This window comes from Monodelphis domestica, chromosome X (assembly GCF_027887165.1).
Source record: "Monodelphis domestica isolate mMonDom1 chromosome X, mMonDom1.pri, whole genome shotgun sequence".
Lineage (NCBI taxonomy): Eukaryota > Metazoa > Chordata > Mammalia > Didelphimorphia > Didelphidae > Monodelphis > Monodelphis domestica.
The window spans coordinates 71407155-71433314 of NC_077235.1; the positions used below are offsets into that span (position 1 = coordinate 71407155).

The 26160-nt window shown below is 49.0% G+C and overlaps 1 protein-coding gene across 1 annotated transcript in view; it reads left to right on the forward strand.

Annotated features, from left to right (window-relative positions):
- Positions 1-21926: 21926 nt before the first annotated feature.
- LOC100017469 (vascular endothelial growth factor receptor kdr-like) overlaps positions 21927-26160 on the forward strand; it is a 154856-nt gene continuing 150622 nt past the window's right edge. Inside the window, exon 1 of the mRNA XM_007507110.3 lies at positions 21927-22635. Coding sequence (XP_007507172.1) covers positions 21942-22635 — 694 coding nt within the window. The 5' untranslated portion in view covers positions 21927-21941. The remainder of the gene's footprint in view (positions 22636-26160) is intronic.

The window sequence follows — 26160 nt, forward strand, 5'->3', positions numbered from 1 at the left end:
TAGGTGGTACAGTGGATAGAGCACCGGGCTCCATCTTCTCCTCTACCCCTTTACCCAGTGCTACCCAGACTTCAAATCGAGCATCAGACACACACTATCTGTGACCTGTCACTTAAGCCGTCCTCATCTGTAAAATGGGGGCACACTGAAGAAGGAAATGGAAAACCACTCCAGTAATCCCAGACAGGACTGCATGACTAAATAACCCCAGCAATTAGACCAGATCGCTTCGGGGGTCTCCCTGGTCTCCAATCCTGTGACGGTGAGTCTGTAAGGATGCTCATATCCAGATGAGTGCTTCAGGAGCCCCAGGAGAGTTTCTGCCCCTCAAGGGTCGCCCATTGGGTCTACAACTCTCCTGCTCCGTTGTCCCAGAGAGCAGGCATAGACCTTTCCCGACCCAGAACGGGACAGTTGGGACCTTTGGTCCAAGGTTCAGCTTGAGCCTGCTAGGTCTGACTGTGGGAGCTCAGCCATGCCTTTGGGGCAATGCAATAGAACAATGGCGGGGGGCAAGCTACTTTAGCCCAAGAAGTTTAGCCAGCCTCTTTCTTCACCCAACATGTGACAACGAAGGGATTGTTCTCCTCAATTTGATAGATGAGGAAAGCCACCATCCCTACCTCCCATTTGATCTAAAGAGATGATGGATGTCATCGTCCTTTGTAAATTCTAAAACGTTGTGCAAAGGTCAGCTATGGCGTGTCTCCACTGAGCACTGGACAGATGGTCCCCAAGGACCTTCTGTGTCATTTTCTTTTTAGCTTGAAGGGTGACACTAGAATGATTTTTCAGTAGGTTTCTTACCACTAGATTAGAAAAATCCCAAAGGTCAGACGCTACCCTGAAGACTGATGGCGACTCTCAACAGGAAGGAGGGAATTGGAAGGTCAGAATTGGGCATGGTTATTGAACAAAGGCCATTATCCCAAGCCGGAACTTGAACTAGGGTGGGGCAAGCAGGGGCTATGTACCAGGTACAAAAGTTATGGAGGGTTCAACTTCCTCACCCAGACAGCCTAACTACAATTATCAGATGACAAAGTATAGGATCAAAACTCCTGTTTGGCACCCAAAGCCCTTCTCAGGCCAGCCCCTTTCCAGTCTTCTTGCACCTTATTCCCCAAACATGGACTCTCCCAGTCAGTGCCACTAGCCTCCTGGCTGTCCCATGAACCACCTCTGGGTTTCTCTGACTGGAATGTTCTCTCCCTTCATCTGTGCCTCCTCCCTTCCCTGGACTACTTGGGGTCCCAACTAGAATCCCATCTTCTCCAAGAAGGCTTGCCCAACAGCCCCTCTCAACTCCAGAGTCTTCCCTCAATTGCCTATTTCCATTGTATCCTGTCTATAGGAGCTTGCTTGTGTGTTGGGTCCCCCACGTCCCCCATTCAATTGGGAGCTCCGGGAAGGCGGGGGTTTTCTTTTGCCCCTTTCATTTCCCCAGTACTTAGCGCAATGCCTGGCACATAGAAGGTCCTTCCGAAATGTTTCTTGACTGACAAACCAGAGCCCAGGCCACCCAACAAGGCATTGTCCTCCAGCTTGCCAGATTGTTTATCTAACACCGAAGGGGGCTCCCTTCTGCTTGGCCTCTGACTGCTTCTGCTGTGAAGAGCCTTAAAATGATTTCCCTGCTATTCTAGCAGCATATTTCAAATAAAGTTGCCCACAAATCCCTCAGCAAAGCCTTGGGAAGCTTCAGTTACAATGGCAATTCTGCTCGGCTGTGGAAAGCCCCCATTCTGCTCCCAAGATTCCAGGCCCATTTACCTTATCATGTGGGCCTTTGCAAGTGCATTGGAGGCCAGCCATCTAGGGTGTGACTTCCATTAGCCTTACCCAGCACTTTGCCTTAGCTCCTGGCAGGTGTTAAGAGCGGAAGTCATTGCCTCCAAATGCCCACATCTGATGTGGGTGATGGCAGAGGTGAGAGCTGGAAAAGGTTGGGTTCCTGAGATTTTCCCCAGATACCAGTCTGTGCAAATTAACTGGCTGTGACTCAAATTGCCTCAGGGAGGGCATGCAGAAGGGTCCAAGGACTTCTGCCACCAGCAAAGGGACCCCTCCATCCTTTAGTATGTCATCTACTTGCTTGGGGACTGGAGGGAGGGAGGGGATGGTGGAGTCTTTCTTTGTATTCCCAGTACCTAACACAATGCACCCTGAAAGATGCCCCAAGCCGTGGTGCTACCCTGGTCCCTTTAGCCCTTGCCCAGCCATCCCTCTGAAGCCCACAACTGGAGTTCTTGCCCAGGGAAAGTGTTCTGCCAGCCATCGGGTCCGCTGCTCATTCTTATCCATCCTGGATCAAGGGAGATGAATGTTATGTCTTCCCCTCACTCATACCCATGCCCATCCTTGGGAGTAGGCTTGGTGGGACAAGAGCTGATGTAGTAGTAGTAGTAGTAGTCTCTCGGTAACCGAGGATGACGATTGTCTTTGTGTGTTTTTGTGCACAAAGACGCTTGTGCATGAAGATTTAAGTGGAAAAGTCGATGCACAGAGACAGTCCCACTCTCGGCGTTGGAAGCCTGAGTCCAGTGGCATGAAAGGTCATTACACCTGGAGACTTCCTCAGCTGCATTGGATGGCCGTGTTGTCTTTTGTGCTCCAACATGTCCTAAGCACTCCACAGTGCTTTGCTGCGTCGCCATCTCAGCTGTTGAACCTTCTTGTTGGTTTCTTCCATCTGTTCCACCGAAACAGCTGATGTACTTCACTTACAAATTGGTTTTTAGAACAATAGGAAAATTCAGATCTCCCAAGATGCCTTTCTTCCAAGGCCATTCCAGAACTGGCTTTTACCATCCTTATTGATCTGAAGTAACTGTTCTAAGCTCTTGTGATGATTTTAATTTCTGTTTCGCTTTTCAGTGATTTGGAATATAACATAACGTATTGCTCCAGAAAAATGATGGCCATGAAGAGTTCAGAGAAACATGGGAACGATTATTTGAATGGATGCATAGGGGAGTAACCGAGGAAACAACTGTGCCCAAAGATTAGGATCCTGTAAATGGAAACAGTACTCAGAAGCTGTCTAAGTGATGAACTGTCTTGGAACTAGAGAAACTGATGAGGAAACATCTTTCACCTTCAAGGAAAGAAGTGTTGGGCTACGACTAGGATATAGTTAGTTGGTTGGGCTCGGCACTTCCCTGGATAGAGCACTGGGCCTCGAGTCAGGACGAGTCCTCTTCTGGAGCTCAAGTCTGGCCTCAGACACATCCTACTGTGTGACTCTGGGCCAGTCACTTACCCTCTGTTGGCCTCAGTTTCCAATGAGCTGAAGAAAAAAACAACAAACCACCTCTGCCAAGAAAACTCCAAATGGGGCCATGAAGAGTTGGACGTGATCAAACAACAAAAATTACTTTTGTTTAAGTTCAGATAACTGTGGCTTCAAACAATGGGTGGTATAAAACTTTAAAAAATGAAGCTAGAAGGAAGTAGAGACTAATGAATAAATAAGGGACCTCAAGGGCCAGCTAGTTTGTTGTCCAGTTGTTTCAGTCATGTGTGAACTTTTGTGACCTTATTTCTTAGCAGAGATATTGGAGCAATTTGCCATTCCCTTCTCCAGCTCATTTTGCAGATGAGGAAACTGAGGCAAACAGAGTGAAGTGACTTGCCCAGGGTCACACAGCTGTTAAGTGTTTGAAGCCTGGTTTTGACTCCACACCTGGCACTCTATCCAGTAGATCAGCTAGCTTTCCCCCATGGCATAGTTCCAATGCCACAAAGCTAAAAGATAAGAGACCTGGGATTTCAGCCTAGGTCTTTGGACTCAAAATACAACATTCTTTCCATAATACACACCTCCCAACTTAATTCAATTTAGCAACATCTACTACTGTGTATTGTGCAGTGGGGAACTGACAAAGTTTAGATTACACAGTCCATGCCCCTGTGGAGCCCTGGACAAGTGAACTTCTCTATGCCTCAGTTTTCTCATCTATAAAATGTGGAAGTTGGATTTGATGGCGTCTAAGGCATCTTCCAGCTCTAAATCCCTGATCTTCTCTTCTTTACCCCCTCACCTTCCATCTTGGAGTCAATACTGTGTATTGGTTCTAAGGCAGGAGAGTGGGAAGGGCTGGGCAATGGGGGTCCAGTGACTTGGCCAGGGTCACACGGCTAGGAACTGATCTTCTAATCATGGAGGATGGTGGACCCAACTATAGTACAAACTGGAACATGTTAAACACATATGAGTGATCCCACAAGGTTCAGTTCCTTGGCCCTTGGCCTGGCAGAGCATGGTTCCATGGTTCCATTGAACAGGAAAGGCTCAGTGACTCAAGGTATTTGTATTCCGAGGGCCAGCCTAGCGCACACAGAGTGCAAAGTGGCTGCAAGAGGCTGAATTATGCCTCTGCCGAAGCCACTCACAAAGACCATTTGTTAAGGTGCAGAGGTAGGGGGACCCGATAAATATTTAATAACTAGTTTGCCGAACAACAGGACCCACTTTTCAATTTAATCTGCATTATTAACATTTTCTCCAACCCTTTCTTAAGTCTAGACAATCAACAAAAACATAAATCAAACCCTGATTTGTAGCATTTGCTGATTTCCAAGGTGTAAATGCTCACAAGGAAAATTCAATAATGTGGGCTGACTCCCAAAAACCCCGGCAATAGAAGGGTTGAAATTTGCACTGTTGGAGGGCTGCCTCTAATGTAATCACAAATCCTCGAAATAAATTGGAGCAAGTAGCTCTTAAAACAGTCAACTGTCGTCCCTGAGGCTGAGGCAGCTGGCAGCTGATGATAGAGCATTGGGCCTGGAGTCAGGAAGACCTGAGTTCAAATCTGACCTCAGATACTTCCTAGCTGTGGGACCCTGTGTCTGCCTCAGTTTCCTCAATGGTAAAATGTGGGCAATAGTAGGATCTTCTTCCCAGAATGGTTGCAAGAATTAAATGAGATATTTGTAAAACCTGTAGCACAGTACCTGGCACACGATAATTCTGCATAGTAGACCCTTCATAAATGCATGTTGTGGGGGCAGCTAGGTGGCTCAGTGGATAGAGAGCCAGTCCTGGAGATGGGAGGTTCTGGCTTCAGATCTGGCCTCGGGTACTTCCTGGCTGTGTGACCCTGGGCAAGTCACTTGACCTCTATTGCCTAGTCCAGTGATGGTGAACCTTTTAGAGACCGAGTGCCCAAAATGCAACCCTCATACTGCATGTGAGCCCACCCCCTCCCACTCCTTATTCCAGACAGGAGAGAGAAGAACTCCCATTAGGCTATTGGGCAGAGGGGTGGGTGAAGTGAGGAATGTCCTCAGGTGCAGGAGAGGGAGAAGGGAGCAGCCCCCTCCAGCACATGTGCCATAGGTTTGCCAACATGGGTCTAGTCCATACTGCTCTTCTGCTTTGGAACGATTACATAGTTTTGATTCTAAGATGGAAGGGAAGGTTTTTAAAAAAATAACAATAATAATAGCATTGCATACACTTCCTAGCTGTGTGACCCTGGGCGAGTCACTTCACCTCCAATGCCTAGTCCATACACCTCTTCTGCTTTGGAACCAATACATAGTTTTGATTCTAAGATGGAAGGTAAAGGGTTTTTAAAAAAAATAAAATCAATAACTAAATAACTAAATGCTTGTTTTCTTCCTTCTTCCAACACTTCCTGGATGGGTGACCCTAGAAGGAACTTAACCTCTATTTGCCTCAGTTTCTTATAAGAGCACCTACTTCAAAGGGTCATTGTGAAGGTGAAAAGTACTCAGCACAGTGCCTGGCACATAATAGGTGTTATAGAAATCCTTGCCCACTTTCTGTCCCCAAGAGTCTATGCGCAACCAGAATGGATGACGAAAGCACAAATCTTTTCGGCAGGCAGTTGCAATGCAGTCTTTGGACAGAGTTGTTAGTGAACAGCCAAATGGGCTGGTTTTCAGTCGTCTTCCTTTGTAGAAGGCTTTGTGAAGGAAGATGAGATGGAGCCATGATGGCGGATGAGGGACCCTGATGGAGGCTGACCATGCTGGATAGTCCACACTTCTGGACTGAAGAACTAGCCTCTGCCTATTACAAGCTGGGCCTTCACATTTGATAGCAGGTGTGTTGAGTGGGTCTGCACCATGAGCAGAGTGGACAATGCCTTTGGGGGGGCTTCCGTGCAGGGAGATCACCGATGTTCAGTCCAGTCAAGAGCTCCTGCTGGTCAGATCCATTCTGCGGTGTCTCTGATGTCAACGGTATGGATCTAACCAGTGGGCAACTGTGGTCCCTGAGCACCAGTGCGTGTCCCCTGAGGAGTAGAAAGTCACTTAGTCAGCTGGCATGAACCAGTTTGGGGACAGGATAGAAGAAACTCTTAAGCCAGTGTTTAATGGGTCCTTACAGAGATGGCTGGTGAGCAGGCAGCCTAGACTCTAAATGGGAGGGAAGTATTTGACCCAAGTTCAGAGGATCACAGGAGCTGAAAAGTCCTAGAGCCCCAGCTCTTGATCATCCCGAGACCCGAGGCCGAGTGTAACTCCCCAATTTTACAGAGGATGGAACTGAGGCCCAGAGAGGAGAAGAGGCCTGTCCAAGGTCAAGGAGCAGATTTGGGATTTGAACTCAGTCTTCTAATTCCAAATCTACAGACTAGTAAGTATAAACTGGAAACTCTATATTTGAAGAATAATACCAAGATGCAAAGGCTGAGTTGGGTAAGAAGACTGCTCGAGAAGTCCACGTAAGGTCAGGAAGCTAAAATGCGGGGGGTGCAAGGTTGTCGATCATTTGTCTGAACCAACCTGATCCCCCAGTGCACTACGAAGTTTTGAAGGAGGGTGGTGGGCTTTCCCATTCCCAGTTGGTAACCCATGGCAGCAGGGCTACACCATTTCTTCCCATCAGCCAACCCTATGGTGGGCATCTTGGGGGGAAGACTCGTTCCACCCAAAGCTACAGTCAGAAGAATTCTGAAACATCTCCACTGTTAAGGGTGGGGAAAGAACTGGAAAAGCAACTGTGCCTCAGGATTATCAACTTCCTGTCTTCTACAGGTGATCATTGGGGGTGTTGTGGGGAGAATTCCTGTTCCAGTACTAGTCAGACTAGATTGCCATATCCCTGCAGGGAGATGACATTGTGCTGGTGATTAGGGCAATCAGTGGGGCTGGTTGGGGCGTGTGTGGAGGTGGGGGGGATGGGGGTGGGAGGACTCTCTCCCTCCTGGGGAAAGAGGAGCATGACCTAAATCAAGATGCAAAGAAGCAAGATGCAAATATGAGTCCAGGTGGAGATTATGGCTTTTTCTGAAACTTTGAAATCTCAAAGGCAGAGATGAGTGGAAAGCCAGGAGGAAGCGTGGCAATCTGAGTTCTGGAGTGCACAAAGGAGCAGAAATATTGGCGGGATGGTGCCTATTCTAACTCAACCTGTATGCTCCAAACCTGGGCACTTCCTGAGAGCTTCCCCTTTTCAGAATGATCTCCTTTATGCCTCATGTCGTGCCTCTTTGCTCCAGATTCTTCAGTAGCTCCCTATTTCTTACCCCAAGTGAAATTCAAGACCTCTTGACTCCCAAACCTCATCTACTATCCTTAGTCCAATCTCCCTTCCTCCTTACCACTTAAAGAGAACAGATGCCACCTTCTTCTATTAACAGAATTGTTGAGGGGAGCACCCTGATCCCCAAATTCAAATTCCCACCTCTTCCTCTTCCAATCCAAAAGATGCTAAATTTCCAGCTGCCTAAGTGAAAACCTTGCTGCTCCCCTGCCACCATCGTCATCTACCTCAGCCTCATTCCTCCCAAGTCTCAAGCCCAGCTCTGCTCACTCCTTCCGTTATACCCTCTGGAACCCTCTTATATGATTTTAGTATTTTTGTGCCTCTTTTACCAAGCTATTAATGCTCTTTTCACATTTTCTTGCATTGCTCTCATTTCTTTTCCAGAAGTTTTCTTCTACCTCTCAAATTTGATTTTTTAGCCCCTTATCTTCCATCTTCAAATCAAAACCACGTATTGGTTCTAAGGCAAAAGAGAGCTACAGCTTACAAGGGCTGGGCAATGGGGGTACAGTGACTTACCCAAAGTCACTTGCATTTGATTTTTAAAATAATGTTTTGCTCTTTCTTCATCTTTCTTTAGCTCTCCTAGGAATTCCTGTTGGACAGATCACCTGATCTGCATTTTTTTTAAGGTGCAATTGGCTTCTAGACATCTTCAAGTCATCATCTTCTGAGTTTCATCATTGAGCTTCCCTGTCCCCAAAGTAGATTTTTATGGTCAGCTTCGTTGTTGTTGCTGTTTGCTCATTTCCCCATTTCCTCATTTCTTGACTCTGGACTTGATGTTAGAGTTGGGCTCTGTTTGCCTCTGGGCGTGTGGGAAATGTCTGGCCTTTCACAGCGGGGTGGTTTTCAAGCCTTTTCATTTCTACACCCGCCCAACATCTCCCCCATGAAACCCCCTTCTCTTCAGTCCCGTCACTTTTCACCTGGGTGATTGCTCTACCTTCCTAAATCATCTCCTTCCCTTCCGTTTCTCTCCTCTCCAAGCCATCTTCCCACCCAGATGGCAAGCTGGCTTTTGGTTGGCTTTTCCAGTTCAGAATGTGATTTGATGTGCCTTTTAAAGTTGGTTAGAGAGACGACGTTCACTTTGCTCCGCCATCTTGGCCTTTCTTGGTCGCTCCCAGGACCTCCTTCTTTTTCTGTCACTCGGCAACTTCTTCTCCACTGAGGGTGATCTCTATCCAGCTCCCTCATTCTGTCCAGACTCTGGTGGCTATTATTCAGCAGCCTCCAAGTCATTCTCCTTCCTTTATCAAGGGATTCAATACTTCCTTTCTTGTCTAAGTCCTGCTTTTATACTTGGGAACGCCAACATCCATGTTGATTTCCCTGTAAATGCCTTGTCCTCCCATTTCCTCCCCTTCCTCAGGTCCAAAGACTTTCACCCTCAGTTCACCTTGCTGACATGCCTGGGGTAGATGCCCCCCGAACTCACTGCCTTGTTTGTGGCCCATCAGTTATCCTCAACCTGGTTTAGCCCAGAGCTGAGATGGCTTACCGGGGTGAGGCGACTGAGCATACGACATACAGCTTCTTGAAGCCATCGCTAAGAGCTGGGTGGCAGGTGGACATCAAGGAAGGAAAGCATCCCTGAAAAAAGGGACCTGGGAGGGGTAGCTAAGCCTGGGGATAGGAGGTCCTGGGTTCAAATTTGATCTCAGATACTTCCTAGCTATGTGACCCTGGGCAAGTCACTGAACTCCCGTTGCCTAGTCCTTACGGCTCTTCTGCCTTGAAACCAAAATATAGTATGGGCTTGAAGACAGAAGGTAAGAGTTTAAAAAAGTGAAGGCTTGGCAAACTCTCACACCAGAGATATTAATGTTTATAAGAGCTATTTGTGCCCTACCCGTGGTAGAGTCTTCCAAGCTCATACTGGTCTAATCAACCACATTCGGACACATTGTACATTGATCCTGCCATAATTCTGTCATTCTGTTCCTCTTCAAGGACAAAGGACAACCAAGTAACCAACGTTGATGACGCAGGAATGGCCATATCACTCTCGTCATTCCATCTCTCTATCTCTGTGCCTCAGTCAACCTGATTCTCCTTTTCATGCTTGCTATGACCATCAGTACGTACAGTCCTCAGTGCTCTCTCCAGGCTTCTCTTCCCTTCCTTCTCAGTCTTGGCTTTGCTCCTCAGTGCAGCTTTATGCTGTCTTCTAAGCCTTTTGCCCCCTTGTCCCACAGCAACTTTTGCCTTGCAAAACCCCAAGCCCTGGATTGTCCCCTTCCGTTTGGCATTTAAAGTTCTTCATGATCTGGCTCTGGCTCTGCTTCTCTAGACTTGTTACATATTCCTCTCATTTACTCGCTTTATGTACGGTTCCCTTGAAACCGCATTCCTCCCACATCTCATCTCTAGTCTCTGGGTCTTTGCATAGGCTGTGCCTTATGTCTAGATCACATTCCCTCCTGCCTCCACCTCTTAGAATCCCCAGCTTCCTTTAAAGCTCAGCTCGGGTGCTTCCTCCTCCAAATCACCTTGCATTTACTCTGTGCAGATAGATTTTAGCTTTCTTTTTAGCTATATGCATTGTTCCCCTCAGTGGTTGTAATCTCCTCAAAGGCAGAGACTCTTTCATTTTGGTCTTGGATTCCCCAGCGCCTAGCACAATGCTTGGCACAACTGGAAAGGACCTTGGAGGCCATCTAATCCAACTGCTTCATTTTACCCACGAGGATACTGAGAGCCGTGGACACCGAATGAATTCAAACCCAAGTTTTCGGATTCCAGGGTCAATGCCATCACCACTATAGCTTTCAAAGTTACCCAAGGATCCAGATTCAAATTCCGTTTCTCTTTGTTGTGTGACCTAGGCTTGCCATATCCCACCCCGACCAGATCCCCGATTTAGTTTTCTCCCTGTCTTGGGACTTCCTCAATGTTTTCCTCTCTAAAAACAGAGAAGCTGAACTAGTGAGAGATTCCCAACATTGAGTGTGAGAGTTTTATTTTATTCGAAGGGTCTGGCAACTAACTGGATTTAATAACTGATTTCTTGTGTTTTATTTCAGATTTGAAACTATGGTTCTGAGAAAAGGGCCATGGCTTTCCCCAGCCTATAAAAGAGAAGATACTGAAAGATCCGGGAGCCCCTGGATCCCACGGCTCGGACGGAGGTCCTTTCCTGCTGGAAATCTGACGTGAAATGGCGAGAGCGTCAAGTTGCCACCTCAAAGGAGGGCTTTGGAGGAGGATGAGGGGCCAGGCTGTATTCTCACGTTGGTATCCAATAACGAGGGCTCCTTTTGGATCGAAAGATCTAATGATCATCGTGTCTTATCGCTAGTCAGTCACTTTCATTCCTGTCTGGCTCTTGGTGACTTCTTGGCAGGGATACTGTAATGGTTTGCCATTTCCTTCTCCAATTCATTTTCTAGATGGAGACATCGAGACAAACAGGGTTACTCCACTTGCCTAGGGTTACACATCTAGTAAGTGTCTGAGGCCACATTTGAACTCACGACCATGAGTCTTCCTGGTTCCAGGTCCAGCACCCTATCCACTGCAGCGCCACCTAGCTGCTCAATGACCCCTTACTTTTATATAATGCCCTCAAGTGATACAGAATGTTCCCAGTCTCCCTTTCCACCTTCACAGTCAATCACTTGTCAATCTAGAAATATTTATTAGAGTCCCACTATGTGTAAACAGCCTTATGCTCCGAATCGCTAGCTAGCCTTGGAGACAGGAAGATTTGGGTTCAAATCCTGCCTCCTAAGCCTCCTGGCTATGTGACCCTGGACAAGTCAGGCAGCCCCTCAGTTTCCCAGCCAGCTTTCTAAAACTATAAGTTATAGAGCAGATACTCCTTATACCAACTAAATCGGGGATCTGGTCGGGGTGGGATATGGCAAGCATGAGACAAAAAAGGTGATGGTCCCTATCCTCTAGGGATTTCCAGTCTGTGGGAGAGAAACCGTATTACACGAGGGAAGGCACTAGTGATTGAGAGGATTAAGAAAGCCACCCTTTGAAGAAAGCCGGGGTTCGGGAAAGGCTGGGGCACGGGAGGCATGCATTCCTGCCATGGGTCATAGCCATGCTCTCCTGATGGGCAATGGAATGTCGTGTGGGAGCAACAGTAAGTAGGCACCACTGACTGTATCAGAGAATGGGGGAAGGAAAGGAATATGGCCAATGTCTGTACAGGTAGGAGGCTGGGGAAGGTTTGAAATAATAATGCCTCCTTCATGTAACATGGCGTGCCATTGGGCGACTCGAAGGAAGGCAGAACCAACATCTCGAGCTTCTTCTAGCTGTGCCCTTCTCCAAGGGAGACTTTCATTCTTGCCAGGAGGAGAAACGAGGTTGGGGCCAGAAGTTTGGCTACTCTGCTCTCCTCAGAGCGAGGGCCTACGGGGGCCACAGTTCTGTTATTGGCTCCCTTAAATATTATTTGTCTCATAGTGAAGAAAGGAAGATCCAACCTTTATGCCCAAGACTTGGCTTCTTTCCCACCAAATACCAGTTTGTCAATGGACACACATAACAGTTAGCAAAGAAACCCATTTATCCACATTGATAGCCAAATAGAAATCTGAGAAAGTATACAGAGGACAATGTCTCGCAGATAATCCAGAGTGAAGGAGTTCTCCCTTGGGAGCAAAATAACTCAGCTCAAGCAAGAGAGATTAGATGTCACCCCATGGGAAGTTTCCCTGAAGTCTCTAGTGTAGCGAGCTGGGGATCCGGACGTGATGGAAACTGCCAGTTCAATTGCACTGGCTTCTTCCCACAATCTTCTTCGCCACTTCAGCGACACGCAGTAGGGGTTGGCAGTGTCCATCTTGTCGCTCTCGAAACTGGAAGCCAAAAGTGCCTGGAAGCCCGAAGTGACTCCGGAATCACCGAGAGTCTGGCCTTCTCTGTCTCTTGATCTCAACCCGCCCCTCGTGCTAGCGCATCATTCCTCCACCAATGAGGAGAGAATCCCACACTACGAGGTTTTGTGACTCGGGTTCCAATGATATGATTATCAATATTAATGACGACATTGTGCCTCTTCTTTGGCAGTTTAAGATTTTCCAAGCATTTTCTCTTTTCATCCTCTTCACAGTTCTGGGAGGTGGGTGTCAGCCATCATATCCTCGGGAAGAAGACGGCAAAGCTGATTTCTGTTTTGGACAGAACTTGCACTGAATCTCCTCAGCGTGGGCCTTGGGGATCCAGTCTTCCTCCTGGCGCAGATTTTCACCCTTCTACACCTTCTTATCCCATGGAATTCTTGTCCACGTCCTTCCCATAAGACCCCCGGGGAGGAGCCACTAGAGTCTTTCCTCATATTCCTTTAACAGTCTCTGAATCCCTGGGCAGCCTCTTGGGCTGCCCACCCATTACATACAAGCTAAATACATGCTTCATGCTAATGATGATGCCTTAGTCTTGCTCCAGGTGAGGCCATATTTTTTTTTATTTTATTTTGCTTAAATTTTTTTCTTAAAAATGCTATTTCTCTGCACACTCGGATTTACACTGGCAACATGCTACATCCCACTTGCACTCACCTGTGGTCCCACGATGCTCTTGGATCGCTTCAAATGACCATTCATGAGAGCCGGGAATGCCCTAGGATTCGTAGTCATCCTGCATCCATCACCAGGAGAAGCAGGCACCGTCAGCCAGACCAAAAGGCCGGGCACCTCAAAAGACATGTCTTCTTCCAGATGCTCAGAGAGGCAGGACAGACTTGTCCAATCCACTTGCATTGAACCCTACAAGCACTTGAACATATGAAATGTAAGGCTTTCTTCTTGGTTCTAGGAAATGGGTTGTTTTTCAGTCGATTTAGTCCTGAGCCTCTGATTTGAATGACTTATTATTATTTGATGCATTGGTATTTATTATTACTTAATTCATTATTGATTGTGATTTCTCATATTTTTAATGGGTAACTTGCATTTTAGCCTAGTAGCCTCTACTCAACCTCTCTTTCCCCATTTCCTTGTATTGCTTTTATTATTACTTACTGAAGAGGCTTAGACAATAATTCTTCCTTTGAGGGGATTTGAACTCACCGCGTTCACCTACCAAGCACATTGCCTTACCCAACTAGCCACAGCTTTCTCCAGGTTGAGAGGCGGCTGCAAACTCTATCAACTGAGAAAGGATGGGAATTGGGAGGAATTGAGTAGAATGAACCTTCCAAGTAGGAGGGAGATGGAGCTTGTCAGGAGCAAACCTGAACTATTTCATTATATCTTGCTGCAGGCTCTTCGCTCCCTTTGCTCAAGGAACTTATTTTCTCTTGTGAGGAAACCAAGGGACTTTCTTTTTTCTTTTAAAAATATTTTAATTTCCCAATTACATGTAATAACAATTTTCTTTTAATCACCCCTCCAACTTTTCCCTCCCTTATATTACTCCCCTCCCCATGTAATAACAATTTTTTTAAACCCTTACCTTCCATCTTGGAGTCAATACTGTGTATTGGTGCCAAGGCAGAAGAGTGGTAAGGGCTAGGCAATGGGGGTCAAGTGACTTGCCCAGGGTCACACAGCAGGGAAGTGTCTGAGGCCAGATTTGAACTTAGGACCTCCCATCTCTAGGCCTGGTTCTCAATCCACTGAGCTACCCAGCTGCCCCGTAATAACAATTTTTAACAAATGTTTTCTGAAATTAAGAGATCCAAATTATCTCCCTCCCAGAACCCCTTCCCTCTCCTCTCCAGGAGATGGTAAGCAATTCAATCTGGGTTATACATGTATTATCATGCCAATCGGACTTCCACAGTGGTCATTGTTGTGAGAGAATAGTCAGAGAAACCCCAACTAAACTGAAGTGAAAAATCCCATGCTTTGATCTGCATTCCAGCTCCCCCCCCCAACCCCCCCCCCAGCAGTTCTTTCTCTAGAGGTGGAGAACATTGTCTGTCCTAAGTCCCTCAGAATTGTCCTGGATCATTGTATGCTGACAGTAGCTAAGCCTTTCACAGCTGATCGTCCTACACTCTTGCTGTTACTGTGTACAATGTTCTCTTGGTTCTGCTTATTTCACTCTGCATCAGTTCATGGAGGTTTTTCAAGCTTTTATTTGAAATCTTCCTGCTCATCATTTCTTAGCATGCAATAATATTGCATCACAATCATATACCACAATTTGTTGAGCCATTCTTAGGGTTTTCTTGGCAGGGATTCTGGAGTGGTTTGCCATTTCCCTCCCCAGCTCATTTGACAGATGAGGAAACTGAGGCCAACAGAGTGAAGTGACTTGCCCAGGGTCACATAGCTAGGAAGTGTCTGGGGCAGCATTTGAACTAAGAGGAGCCTTCCAGTGCTCTATTCACTGCAGTACCACCTAGCTATCTCTAGTACTGATGATACAAAAACCAGGGGGGAAAGTAAATAGTCCCTTTCCTCAAGGAACTTATATTCTATTGGAAGGAAATCAAGGTCTCCCGGTTAGTTAAAAATGGAGATGTTACTTTAATACAGATTCTCTCAAATTCCATTCTGCTGCTCTTTCTACTAAGCACAGAACATTTAGAGCCTGAAGGAATCTTGATCACCATCTAATACAGTTTCCCCATTTTATAACTGGAAAAACTGAGATCTAGGGAGCATGATGATCTTGGATAAAGGCAACAGGAGAAAATAGCGAGTGGTAGATGTGACCAGTGATGGGTCTTTTTTTCTGGGAGAGCCCCAGATGTTGCCTGTCCAGTATGCCCCAGGCCCAGGTTTCTCTCAAAGGCAGAAGTGGTTTGATAGCTTCAGAGCAAAATTCAGGGACTAGAAAAGAACTTGGTCCTTAGTTTGTCTACATGGTTGGAGCACACTGAGGCAGCCTCATTCATTGCTTTCAGACTCAACACTACCAAGCAAGCTGTCTGGATTTCTTCTTCTGTTCTCTGAAGTAAAAAATCATTAGAGATGAAAGGGCTTCTAGAACAGAAAATCCGAGCTGGAAGGGACCTTGGAGTACATAGAACATGGGAACAATAAGGGAACGTACTTCTTCTTTTACGGAGGAAGAAACAGGCTGAGAGAAATTAAGAGACTTGTCCAAGGTCACACGATTAGGGAATGGCAGAACTGAGATTTGAAACCAGTCAAGTGGGGCATCTAGAGAGTCAGACATAGAAATGATCCGTCTTGGGTAAAAATCTGGCACTAGACACTTCCCAGCTGGGTGACCCTGGGCAAGTCACTTAATTCCCATGGCCTAGCTCCTACCACTCTTCTGCCTTGGAACCCAAACATAGTATGGATCCTAAGATAGAACATGAGGATTTTTAAAAAAGAAAAAGAAACCAGTCAAGTCAACCAACATTTATGGGGCACCTACTATGTGCCTGAGATTGTTTTCTATTCCACGTTTGCCAAATCTCTTGGTGTTTTCACATCTCTCTCAACCAGACCCTGCTCCCCACCCCCAACTCTGTCTTTACGGCATTGCCAACCAAAGATCCATCCCTGGCTGGGACTTGGGTTCTATCAGTTTTCCCAGGGTCTCCCATGTAGACTTTGGGCCTGTTGGGAACGCTAGCTCAGGACACATCTGAGCACAGAGTCACATAGTTGGAAAGGGATCAGTGGCTTCCCAGTTGAACTGATCATCCCAAAGAATTCTCCCTATTGATTCATCCCCTTCAAGTGGCCGTTGTGTGAAACCACCCATCTCAAGGTATCCATCCCATTCCATTTATCGTTAGAAACGCTCCCCTCATCACAAACCTATATGTGTCTTGAATTCAAGTCCAGCCTCAGACACTTACTAGCTGTGGAAGCTGGGCAAGTTACTTAAGCCTGAATGCCTCAGTTTCCTCTTCTGTAAAATGAACTAGAGAAGGGAATGGCAAACCACTCCAATATCTTTGCCAAGAAAACCTCAAACGAAGAAAACAAAGAGTCAGCCACGAAGGGGAAAAAACGACCGAATCAGAAGTTTGTCTCTGCCTTGTTCAGCTCTTTGGACAGAACAAGCTCGGTGCTTCTCCTTCCAGTACAGTCAGCTGTTAAAATCCTAGTGAGTCTTCCCAAGTCAACAAGCATTTAATTGCCTATTGTATGCCAGGCACTGGGGTAAGTGCTGGGGATTAAAAAACGGGAGGAAACCCCCAAGTCCCAGCCCTCAGAGCTCTCACTTTCTGTAGAGAGAGTTCAGCCTTTTCTCTCTCTCAACTCCTCCTGCCTCCCCTCTCCCCTCTCCCCTCTCCCCTCCACCCCTGGATTGCAGAAAGCAAGAAAACCCTGAGAAACAGACCAGCAAAACTCCCGGTAGAGATGTATATAGTGAAGCCACAGAAATCCCTTCATTAGCCTCCCCCCAATAGGTACCAGTCTGCACTGGGCATCCATCCATCACTTGCCTCTCTGTCCGGCAGAATGTTTCACCAGGAATCTCTGGGGCTGTGGGTGGCCACTGAATGACGCAGGGTTCCTAGGTCTCTTGAACTTGATTACCTTCACAGTAGAATTATGGTCTTGTCTTTCTTGGTTTTTAAAAACCCTCACCTTCCGTCTTAGAATCAATACTGGGTATTAGTTTCAAGGCAAAGAATGGTTAAGGCTTAGGCTGTAGGGGTTAAATGACTTGCCCAGGGTCACACAGCTAGATAATTGCTGAGGTCACATTTGAACCCAGGACCTCCTGTCTCCAGACCAGGCTCTCTATCCACTGAACCACTTACCTGACCTTGAATAAACTTTTTTTATAACCCATTACAATCAATATTCTGTTCCAAGACAGAAGAGAGGTAAGGGCTAGGCAGTGGGAGTGAAGTGACTTGCCCAGGGGCATGCAACTAGGGCGTATCTGAGGAGACACTCAGAACCTTCTGTCTCTCGCTCTGGCTCTGTCCACTGAGCAACCTAGTTGCCCCCACAATATAGTTATTGTATAAATATTTGTTCTCCTGGTTCTGCCCACCCCACCCTCCATCAGTACTTCCCCAGTCTTCCCAGGTTTGTCTGAAAGCCCCCCTTCATCGCTGTCTCTAGCATCTGAAATAGTATTCATCCTAATCACTTGATCAACAATTTCCCAATGGATGGATGAGCACCTTTCTGCAAAGGACTCTACAAACAGGATATGTCCATAATCCATTGCAGATCAACTCAGAAGAGAGGCATTAGTTAAGGGGGATCAAAAAAGGCTTCCTGTAGGAGGTAGGATTTTAGTTGGATTTTGAAGGGAGCCAGGAAAGTCAGGAAGGAGGCAGAGATGTTTAGAGGGGGTGTGGGGGAAGTTCAAAGCCTGAAGGTCAGCCAGAGAAAATTTCTGGAGTTGGGAGATGGATTGTCTAGGAATGGTTTGGTCTGAGAACAACAAGGAGGCCAAGGAGGTTGGTGTTAGGGAATCATAACAGAGCTGGGGGTGAGGAAAGTGGAAGAAGCCTGGAAAGCTCAGAAAGGACCAGATTACTAAGGGTTAACCAACCCTCCTTTCTAAACAAATGAGCTTTTTAAATGATTACTTAAGAGGTAACTAGGTGGCTCAGTGGATAGAGAGCCGGGTTCCAATGTGACCTCAGACACTTCCTAGTTGTGTGATCTTGGGTAAGTCACTTAACCCGCATTGCTCTTCTGCCTTGGAACCAATATTTATTATTGGTTCTCAGAAGAAGGTAAGGGTTGTTTTTAAATGTTTATTGGATTGAAATGTCCGGGATTGGGTGCCAACTGCTAGGAGCCTTTGGGAAGCTGACCTGGGCATTGTCAGGCTCACTCATCTAATGGAAGGTGATCTCCTTTCTCCTGGCAGGCAACAGCCAGATCTGGAGAAGGCCCCAAGGAAATAGAATATGTAGCGATTCCTTTGGGGCAGCTAGGATAGAGTAGACAGAGTGCCAGACCTGGAGTCAGGAAGACCTGAGTTAAAATGTGACCTCAGACACTTCCTAGCCATGTGACTCACTTCCTTCTGTTTGCCTCAGTTTTCTCCTCTGTAAAATAAGGAAAAAGCAAACCACTCCAGTATCTTTTGACAAGAGAAGCCCATATGGGGTCATGAAGAGTTGGACATGACTGAAAAACAACTCAACAAAGTCAATCCGTATAGTGAAGAAGCCACTAGACGCCAAAGGAATGATGATTCTCTCCGTTCCCATCTTTTGGGCCACCCTTCCGGTGAAAGCAATGACCCTCCTCCCTGCTTGCTTGTAAGTTCATTTTTAGATGCAGAAACTCTGGAGGATTCCATAGGAAACGGATTTTGATTGAACTCTGGTTGAAGGCTATGGGCACCTCAGGTTAGGCATGCTGGGACTGTCAACCAAGGTGCCTGGGAAGACCTCAGGCTTTCCCCTTTCACTGGCTCATCAGCTGAGTAAATAATCAGGAGGCAGTGGTTCAGGAGAGAAGCACTTTCTCTGGATTCTGAGGTCCCACTTCTGACACTGTGTGACCTTGAACACGTTCTTTCCCCTTCCTGGGCCTCAGTTTCTCCCTCAGTCAAATGAGGGGGGTGAACTCAGTGCTTTCTGAGGGTCCTTCCTGCTCTAGAAATCTCTTATTATTAGCATCAGCATTATTAGTACAGCCCATTCACTTCAGGCAAAAAACAAATACTGAGTGAACAGGGTCACTAGGCAAGACCCAAAGGCCTAAGGGGAAAAGCCAATCAGTTGCCTCCTTTCTTCTCACGTTGTACTTTGGTTTTTCCGGGACCTTAAGCCTGGGGGAGGGGTGCGTTCCTACCTCCCTCCTTCCCCCTCGACAGCTGGATACAAACAGAAAAATAATCAGCCTCAAACCTGGATGTTTTGGCTACATGATGCCTGTTTCTGGTATGTCTCCTGTGGCCCCTCGTCCAGGGCTCTGTGCAGTGTTAGCTAACTGCCTGACTGCCTCCTGGCCTTCTGGGTTGTCTCCTATTTGCATAAGGGGGCCCTTTTTCTATAGTCTTTTCCTTTGACAAAACACTCACAACCCTGGAGGCAAGCAGGTCAGTCTGTCCGGAGTGAGGGGGCTCCTCTAGGATCCCCAGCTCTCTACAAGTCCGGATATGGCTGATTTACGGTTTTCCATCACCTTCATTGCTCAATCTAGCCCTTCTCCCTCCCTTTTACAAAGGCGAAAAAACAAAGAAGGAAAGAGGCTGGTCAGGAAAGCCAAGCAACACATGCACGTTGTGGGGTGGTGTATGCTGTATTGCGTACCCATAGTCCCCCACCTCTGGAAGATGAGAAGAGCTGCAGTTTCTCCCCTCCTTTTCCTGGGCCCATTGTGATGAGAAGACGAATTAGAAGACTGTCCAGGCTGAGGATTTTTCAAATTGCTTTCCAAGGGGGCAGATCACTCAGAAATGCAGACAATGAAGTTTCAGAACTTTTATTTGATACTTTTTGCTATTTTCAGGGAGACTGATCCTCATACTAATCAGGCCCATTTCACAGGAGAGAACATTTAAGGCTCAGAGATAGATGTAAAATGATACATGGTTAGTAAGAAGCAGGGCCAGGACTCCTGCCTGGTCACTTTCCCTTTTGGCTTCTTTGCCAGCCCCACTAAGAGGGCAAAGAGCAACAGGGGAAGCCAGGATGGAAGCAGTGAATTGGGGTTCCTGGGAGAAGAAGGCCCCCTGAACTCATGGGGAAGGTGCTTGTTCTATAAGTCTTCTATGGCCAGAATTATTGGATATGAGTGAGAAGGGACCATGGAACCCAGGGTCACTGACTTGGAGTAGATGGGGTTGGAGGGGACCTTAAAATTCACCTAGCCTAGCCTCCCAGGAGGCAGCTAGATGACTCAGTGGATAAAGCACTGGATTTGGAGTCAGGAAGACCTGAGTTCAAATCTGATCTCAGGTATTTACCAACTATATAACCCTGGGCAAGTCATTTAACCTTTGTTTGCCTTACAAAAAAACCTAGTATCTTTGCCAAGACGACCCCTTGGACAGCACTGGTGTTCCATGGTCTGCCTGTGGGGAAACCAAGAGTTGGACATGATGAACAATAAAAACCCCTTTTTAAAGGAGAAGAAACTAGTCCAAGGACACAAAGGAACTAAGGAACAGACTTGGACATGCGTCTTCTGGCTCCAGGTCCAGTGCCCTGGAATGCCAGGGCTAGAAGGGGCCTTAGAACAGGGAATGTCAGAGATGGGAGGGGGCTTAGAACACAGAATTTCAGAACTGGACCATCCCTAAAGACAAGTTAGACTGGACAGTGTCAGAGCAGGGGAGGACCTTGGAACAGTTTCAGAGCTGGAAGGGACCTCAGAATCTGTCTACCCCAACACCTTTTCATTTTACAGATGGGAAAATTGAGGCTTAGGGAGAGGGGGTGAGTTGGCCAGCTCCCTCCTCACCTTTAAGCCCAAGTACTTCCCACTCACTACAGGACAACCTTACCAGCTCAGAGCCCCCTCCAAGGACATTCTCTTTCTGTCCAAGCCCCTGCTCCATTTCTTTCCCCCTTGTGTTTAAAAGCCCTCACTAGAGGAAGGGAGCATCGCTCCTTGGACAATTTTTGACTCCTGAGTCCTCCCTTGCTCCAAGTGGGTCCCTCTTTCAAGAGAAGCTCCTGGTTTCTGGTTGGAGCCCAAGTGGAGGAGTAGCTAGGGTGGACAGGTCTTCCCCAGGCTCCGACAGCCAAGAGACTCAGGTGTTCAGGAGCACTAGCTGGGGATTGAGGACCTGGGCAAGATGGGGCAGTGGAAGCAGCCTGCTTTGGCTGTCCTTCTTTCTGGGGACTGCAGAGGAGGAACCCGCCCTTTGCACCCATGGGAGGGAGGAGATAAGCCTGTCTGCTCTGCTAGGGCCCCTAGCTGCCTTCAGGCTGGTGGGCCAAGGTGCTGGGGAAAGTGGAGGGAACAAAAAGCATGACTGAATTTGGAGTGACAGCCCCAGGTTCAAATCTTGACTTTTATTTACTGCCTTTGTGTCATTGCTCTCCCAGTCTCAGCTCCCTCTTCTGTAAAATGAACCAATAGGTCTAGATGGTCCTCTAAGGACCTTGCCAGCTTTGAGGTTCTTTGATTTGAAAGACATTCCACCAGGGCCTGAGGATCTGGTACAGTGGAGGGAATCCCTAATTACCAGTGAGCTGAACCTCATACCTCTCTCTCCTGCTACTTACTAGCTGTGAGACCTTGGGCAAATCATTGCCCTTCCTCAGGCCCCAGTTTAGCTTTCTGATAAGTGACCAGTATAGGACTAGACTTGGGTATGATTCTGGGTGACTTTGGGCAAGTCCCTTCCCCTCTGCTGGGGCTCAGTTTTCCCCTCTGTAAAATGGGGGTGGGTGGAGGGGGGCAGAGTGCTCTATGTCCATGGGCCCTGGGGTCTCTGGCGGCTGTAGCCATTTTCCAAATAAGAAACTCCGTCTGTTATCACGGTCTTCCTTCCCCTCCTCTCCCAGCACACACACACACTCACAGACACAGACCGCCCCATCTCTGCCTGTGGCCTTTTTCGGGGCTCTCAGGCCTCCATGGGGCTACAGTGGGGAGCAGCAATGGCCTGGCCGCCCGCTCCGTCGGGGCCACTGCGGGCTCCCTCCAGCGGGCTCGAGCCGTCTGTGCCCGACCAGGAGCGAGCGCACCGCACCGCGGCCGCTGACGTGCCCGCTTCCTCCGATTCTCCCGAGCACGCTCCCCCCGCCCCCAGCAGTCCCGCAGCCCCGCTGGGGGGCGGGGGAGGAGGGAGGGGAGGGGAGGGGAGAAGAGGGGAGGGGAGGGGGCAGGAAAGGGAAGTGCCAGAGCCACCCCCGCCCGGCCCTCGCGGTCTCTCGGTCGCTCTGTCGGTCGGTCGCACCCCTGGCCCGCACCCGCTGCCGCCACTCTGCTCCGAGCAGCCTCTCGTTCCGGTCCGCCTCTCCTCAGTCCTCTCCGGCCCTGTCCCTCGGCAGCCACTCTCGGACCCTCAGCCGTCCCTGCAGTCCCGGCACCTGCGGCAGCCGGCAAGAGCCACAGGCTCGGCCGCGACCCCCGCCCCTCCTCGGCCCAGAGCAGCCGCTCCGCGGCGCGCCACGGGCAGCCCGAGCGAGCCAGGGAGAGAGCGAGCGAGCGAACGAAGCCTGCCCTGCGCGGCCCGCCCGAAGATGCTGCCGCCGCCTCCACCTCCACGGGCGCGCCGGGCCGCATTGCCGGCACTGCGGCTGCGGCTGCTGCTGCTGCTGCTGCTGCCGCCCGCCGGCCTCTGCGTTCCAGGTAGGCAGCGGGGAGCCCGCACCTGTCCCCCTTCGGGGCCGGCGTGGGTGGGCGCCGAGGGGCTCCGACAGCTGGAGCAGCTGGGGCGGGCGGGCGGGGGGGGGGGCGGCTCCCCGTTGGCCTCTTGAGCCTCGTGGCTGAACGAACGGGCTCCCAACCGTCGGGGCACAGCCGCGGGTCGCCAGAGATCCCCGCCTTGGCCCCGGCTCCCCGCAGCGCTTTCCCGTTCAACTTGGTTTGTGCGTTTGGGTGCGGGTCCCCGGCATCCGTCTGCTAGGAGCCCAGTCATCCCCTAGCCACCCGTCCACCCGTGCGGACCACCCCCATCGGCCGGGGCAGCCCCCGGTCATGTGCCCGCAGCCTTCTTTCCGCGCCGAGCACCTACCGGCGCCGGGAAGGGCTGCATAACAGTCCATAGCTCCCACAGTCCCCTCTAGCTCCGACACTAGGAGTTTTTCTTCTGCGGTCCGCGCCTCGGATCGGGGCTTCGAAGAGTCCTTTCAAACCCCGCGAACCCCCGATCTTTACTCGGAGTTTGGTCGCCTCTCCGGCGAGCCCGGAAAGGGCGTAGCGGGATCTCCGTTCCTTCGGAGGATCCCGTGGGGGAGGCTCAGCAGACACCCATCCCCTGGCCCTTGGGAGTTTGGAAGCCGGGGGCGGAGGGGGCAGGCAGGCGGGGAGAGTCGCAGTTAAACATGGCGCCTTTATGGAAGCAACTATTTTAAATATTTTGCCATTTTAATTGTTGGGTATTTTCAGCCCTAATGTGTTTCCAATTAAGTTTTTTGAAAAAGCCCGGCCGTCCCTCTCAGCCAGTTGAACTCGTTCCCAAGAGCCGAGGCAGGTGCAGGCGAAGCCTCGGGCCGCTAGGTGGCGCCAGCTGCCGCCGACGGCCCACGGCAGTCCGCTGGCGGGGCGCAGCTGAGGGGTGGGGGTGGGGGGGTGGGGGGAGAAGGAGTGTAGAGCCCCGGCACCTGAGGACCCCAGGCCCGCTCCTGCTGCCGTCCCCGGCAGCGCCGCTCTCACCCCCACCTGCACTTAGAGAATCATCGAGCATCTCCTGGATGAGTTCCTGAGTGATTCCAGGAAATCCCACCCAATCTAGCCCTGGGAGGGCTCCTTGCCTTGGAGTCTTGTCCATCTGTTTTCTGTCTTTCCTCAACCCTTACCTGCTGTCTTAATGACAGTTCTAAGGCAGGAGAGCGCCCAGGGTGAGACAGTTGGAGTTTTAAGTGACCTGTCCAGGGTCACTGAGCTAGAAAGTATTTGAGGTCACATTTGAACCCAGGGCCTCCCATCTCCAGTCCTGGCACTGAGCCACTGAGCTGACTCTTTTTTAAAATCCTTCCCTTATGTCTTAGAAGCCAATATCAATAAGCAGTTGGGACTTAGTGACTTGCCCAGGAGCCACCCAGTTAGGCAGTGTCTGAGGCCAGGCCACCTAGCTGCACCCTCTATGACATATTTTAGGACCTTAGAACACTGGGAACAGGAAGAGATCTTAGAACATGGAATTCATCAGGGAGGGACCCAAAAACCCAGAATTTCAGAAAGCAAGGGTATGGAATGTTATTACCTGGAAGAAACTCTAGATAATCCCATTTTATGGATGAAGAAACTGAGGCCTAGAAAGAAAAGGGACTTGCCTTAAGTCCTATTACTGATTTAGCTAATCAAAAGGCATTTATTAAGTGTTTCCTATGGGGCCAGGCACTGTGCTAACATTGGGGGAATCCTTACTCTCAGGAGGTCTAATGGGTAGCAGGGGTGGGACTGGACCCCAGGCCTTCTGATCTTCAGTGGAGGGCTAGGTGGCTCAATGGCAGACCTGGAGAGCCTGCCACCTAACCAGACTTAGAATTGAGACTAAGACAGAAGGTAAAGTTTGGTCTTTGTTTCTTAGGAGACTTGCGGGCAGCTAGGTAGCACAGTACATAGAACATCAAGCCACGAGACAGACAGAGGTCCTGGGCTCAAACGTGGCCTCAGCCACTTCCCAGCTGGGTGACCCTGGGCAAGTCACTCAGCCCCCATTGCCCAGCCCTTCCTGCTCTTCTGCCTTGGCACCCATACTTAGGATCGATTCTGAGGCAGAAAGGGAGGGTTGAAAAAACATCAAAAACCAATGATGGACCTCTTGCCTTTTTGTGAGGGCTTCTTCCCTCAAGGAGTTTAGAGTAGTGCCCTAAAACTGATACTCCTGCCCCCTTGCATAATTACTTGTGACCCATTTTCTGGATTGGAAGGGTGGGTCCCTGCAGGACTCTGTAGGTTACTGTAAGACCCTAGGTCTGGAGCTGGAAGGGGCCTCCAAGGCCAGCTAGCCCAAGGGGAGAAAAATGTCCGAAATCACTGAGAATGAGAGAAGTGGGAACTAAAACAATCCACACCCACCAAGTTGGCAAAAATGATAAAAGGCAGAATTAACCGATGGGTAGGAAGACAGACCTGCTAGCACAGTACTGGGGAGCTGGCATCGCTGCCCCGTTGGGAAGATCTCTCCTTGTTTCCAAAAGAGATTTCCCCATCCCTCGCATCCATCCTGCAGGCACACTGCAAGGTTCATTTTACAGGTCAGGAAACTGAGACACCAAGTGTTAGAGTGAGCGGGAAGGGATCTTAGAGATAATCCAATCCAGTCTCTTCATTTTACAGATGAGGAAACCAGTGCCCAGAGGGCAATTTCTCAAAGATAAGATGTTACACCTGGCATGGCAAAGGCCAGATTTCACCCTCTCGTGGTGTGGGGTTGGGGGACAGGGACTGGGACAGGCTGCTGCTGGTCAGTGCCATCTCATAGGAGGGCTACCAGGTAGGAGGGCATTGTAGAGAAGGCTAGAAGAAGAACAGGCCATAGGGAGAGCAGGGAATGGGGAAATCAGAATTCCTGGGTCCTACCTATGACTCACACTGCTCTCCCTCTGATGAGGAATAGGGTGCCAATGACTTCATAAGTCTTGGCCCTTAGAACAGCCCTTACAGCTCTTCAATCTAGGCTGCCAATCTGACCGAGGGACAAACAGAGATCGAGCGGGTTGAAGGCACTTGTCCAGGGTCACTCCTCTGTCTCCTGGGCTCTTGTGACCGATTACACCCCTGCCACTAGGTGCTGGTGATGGGCCGAAAGTGGACAGTTTTACTAAATGTGTCTGACATTGTGAAACCAAGCCTGGAATTTTCCTTAATCAATTCCTACTGTTCAGCCATTCCAGGAGCTGTACAGCTGCCCACTCTGCCAAGATCCTTGGCAGAGCAGAGTTTCTCACCCAGGACCTCAGACTCCATTGTTCTTTACACTATCCTCCAGCTACCTCCACAGAGAAGGACCCTGAGTGTGTCTTTTTGAGAGTGCCCCCAAACCATCAAAGCCCCAATTCAGTTTCCACCTCAGGTCCATACTAGCTGTGTGACCTTGGGTAAGTCACTCTGATCCCAAAATGGGGAAAATACATTCTTGTATTCTGTTACCTGCCTTTGGAACTGTCATAAGGTTCAAATAAAGTCCTGGATGTAGGAGCCCTATAT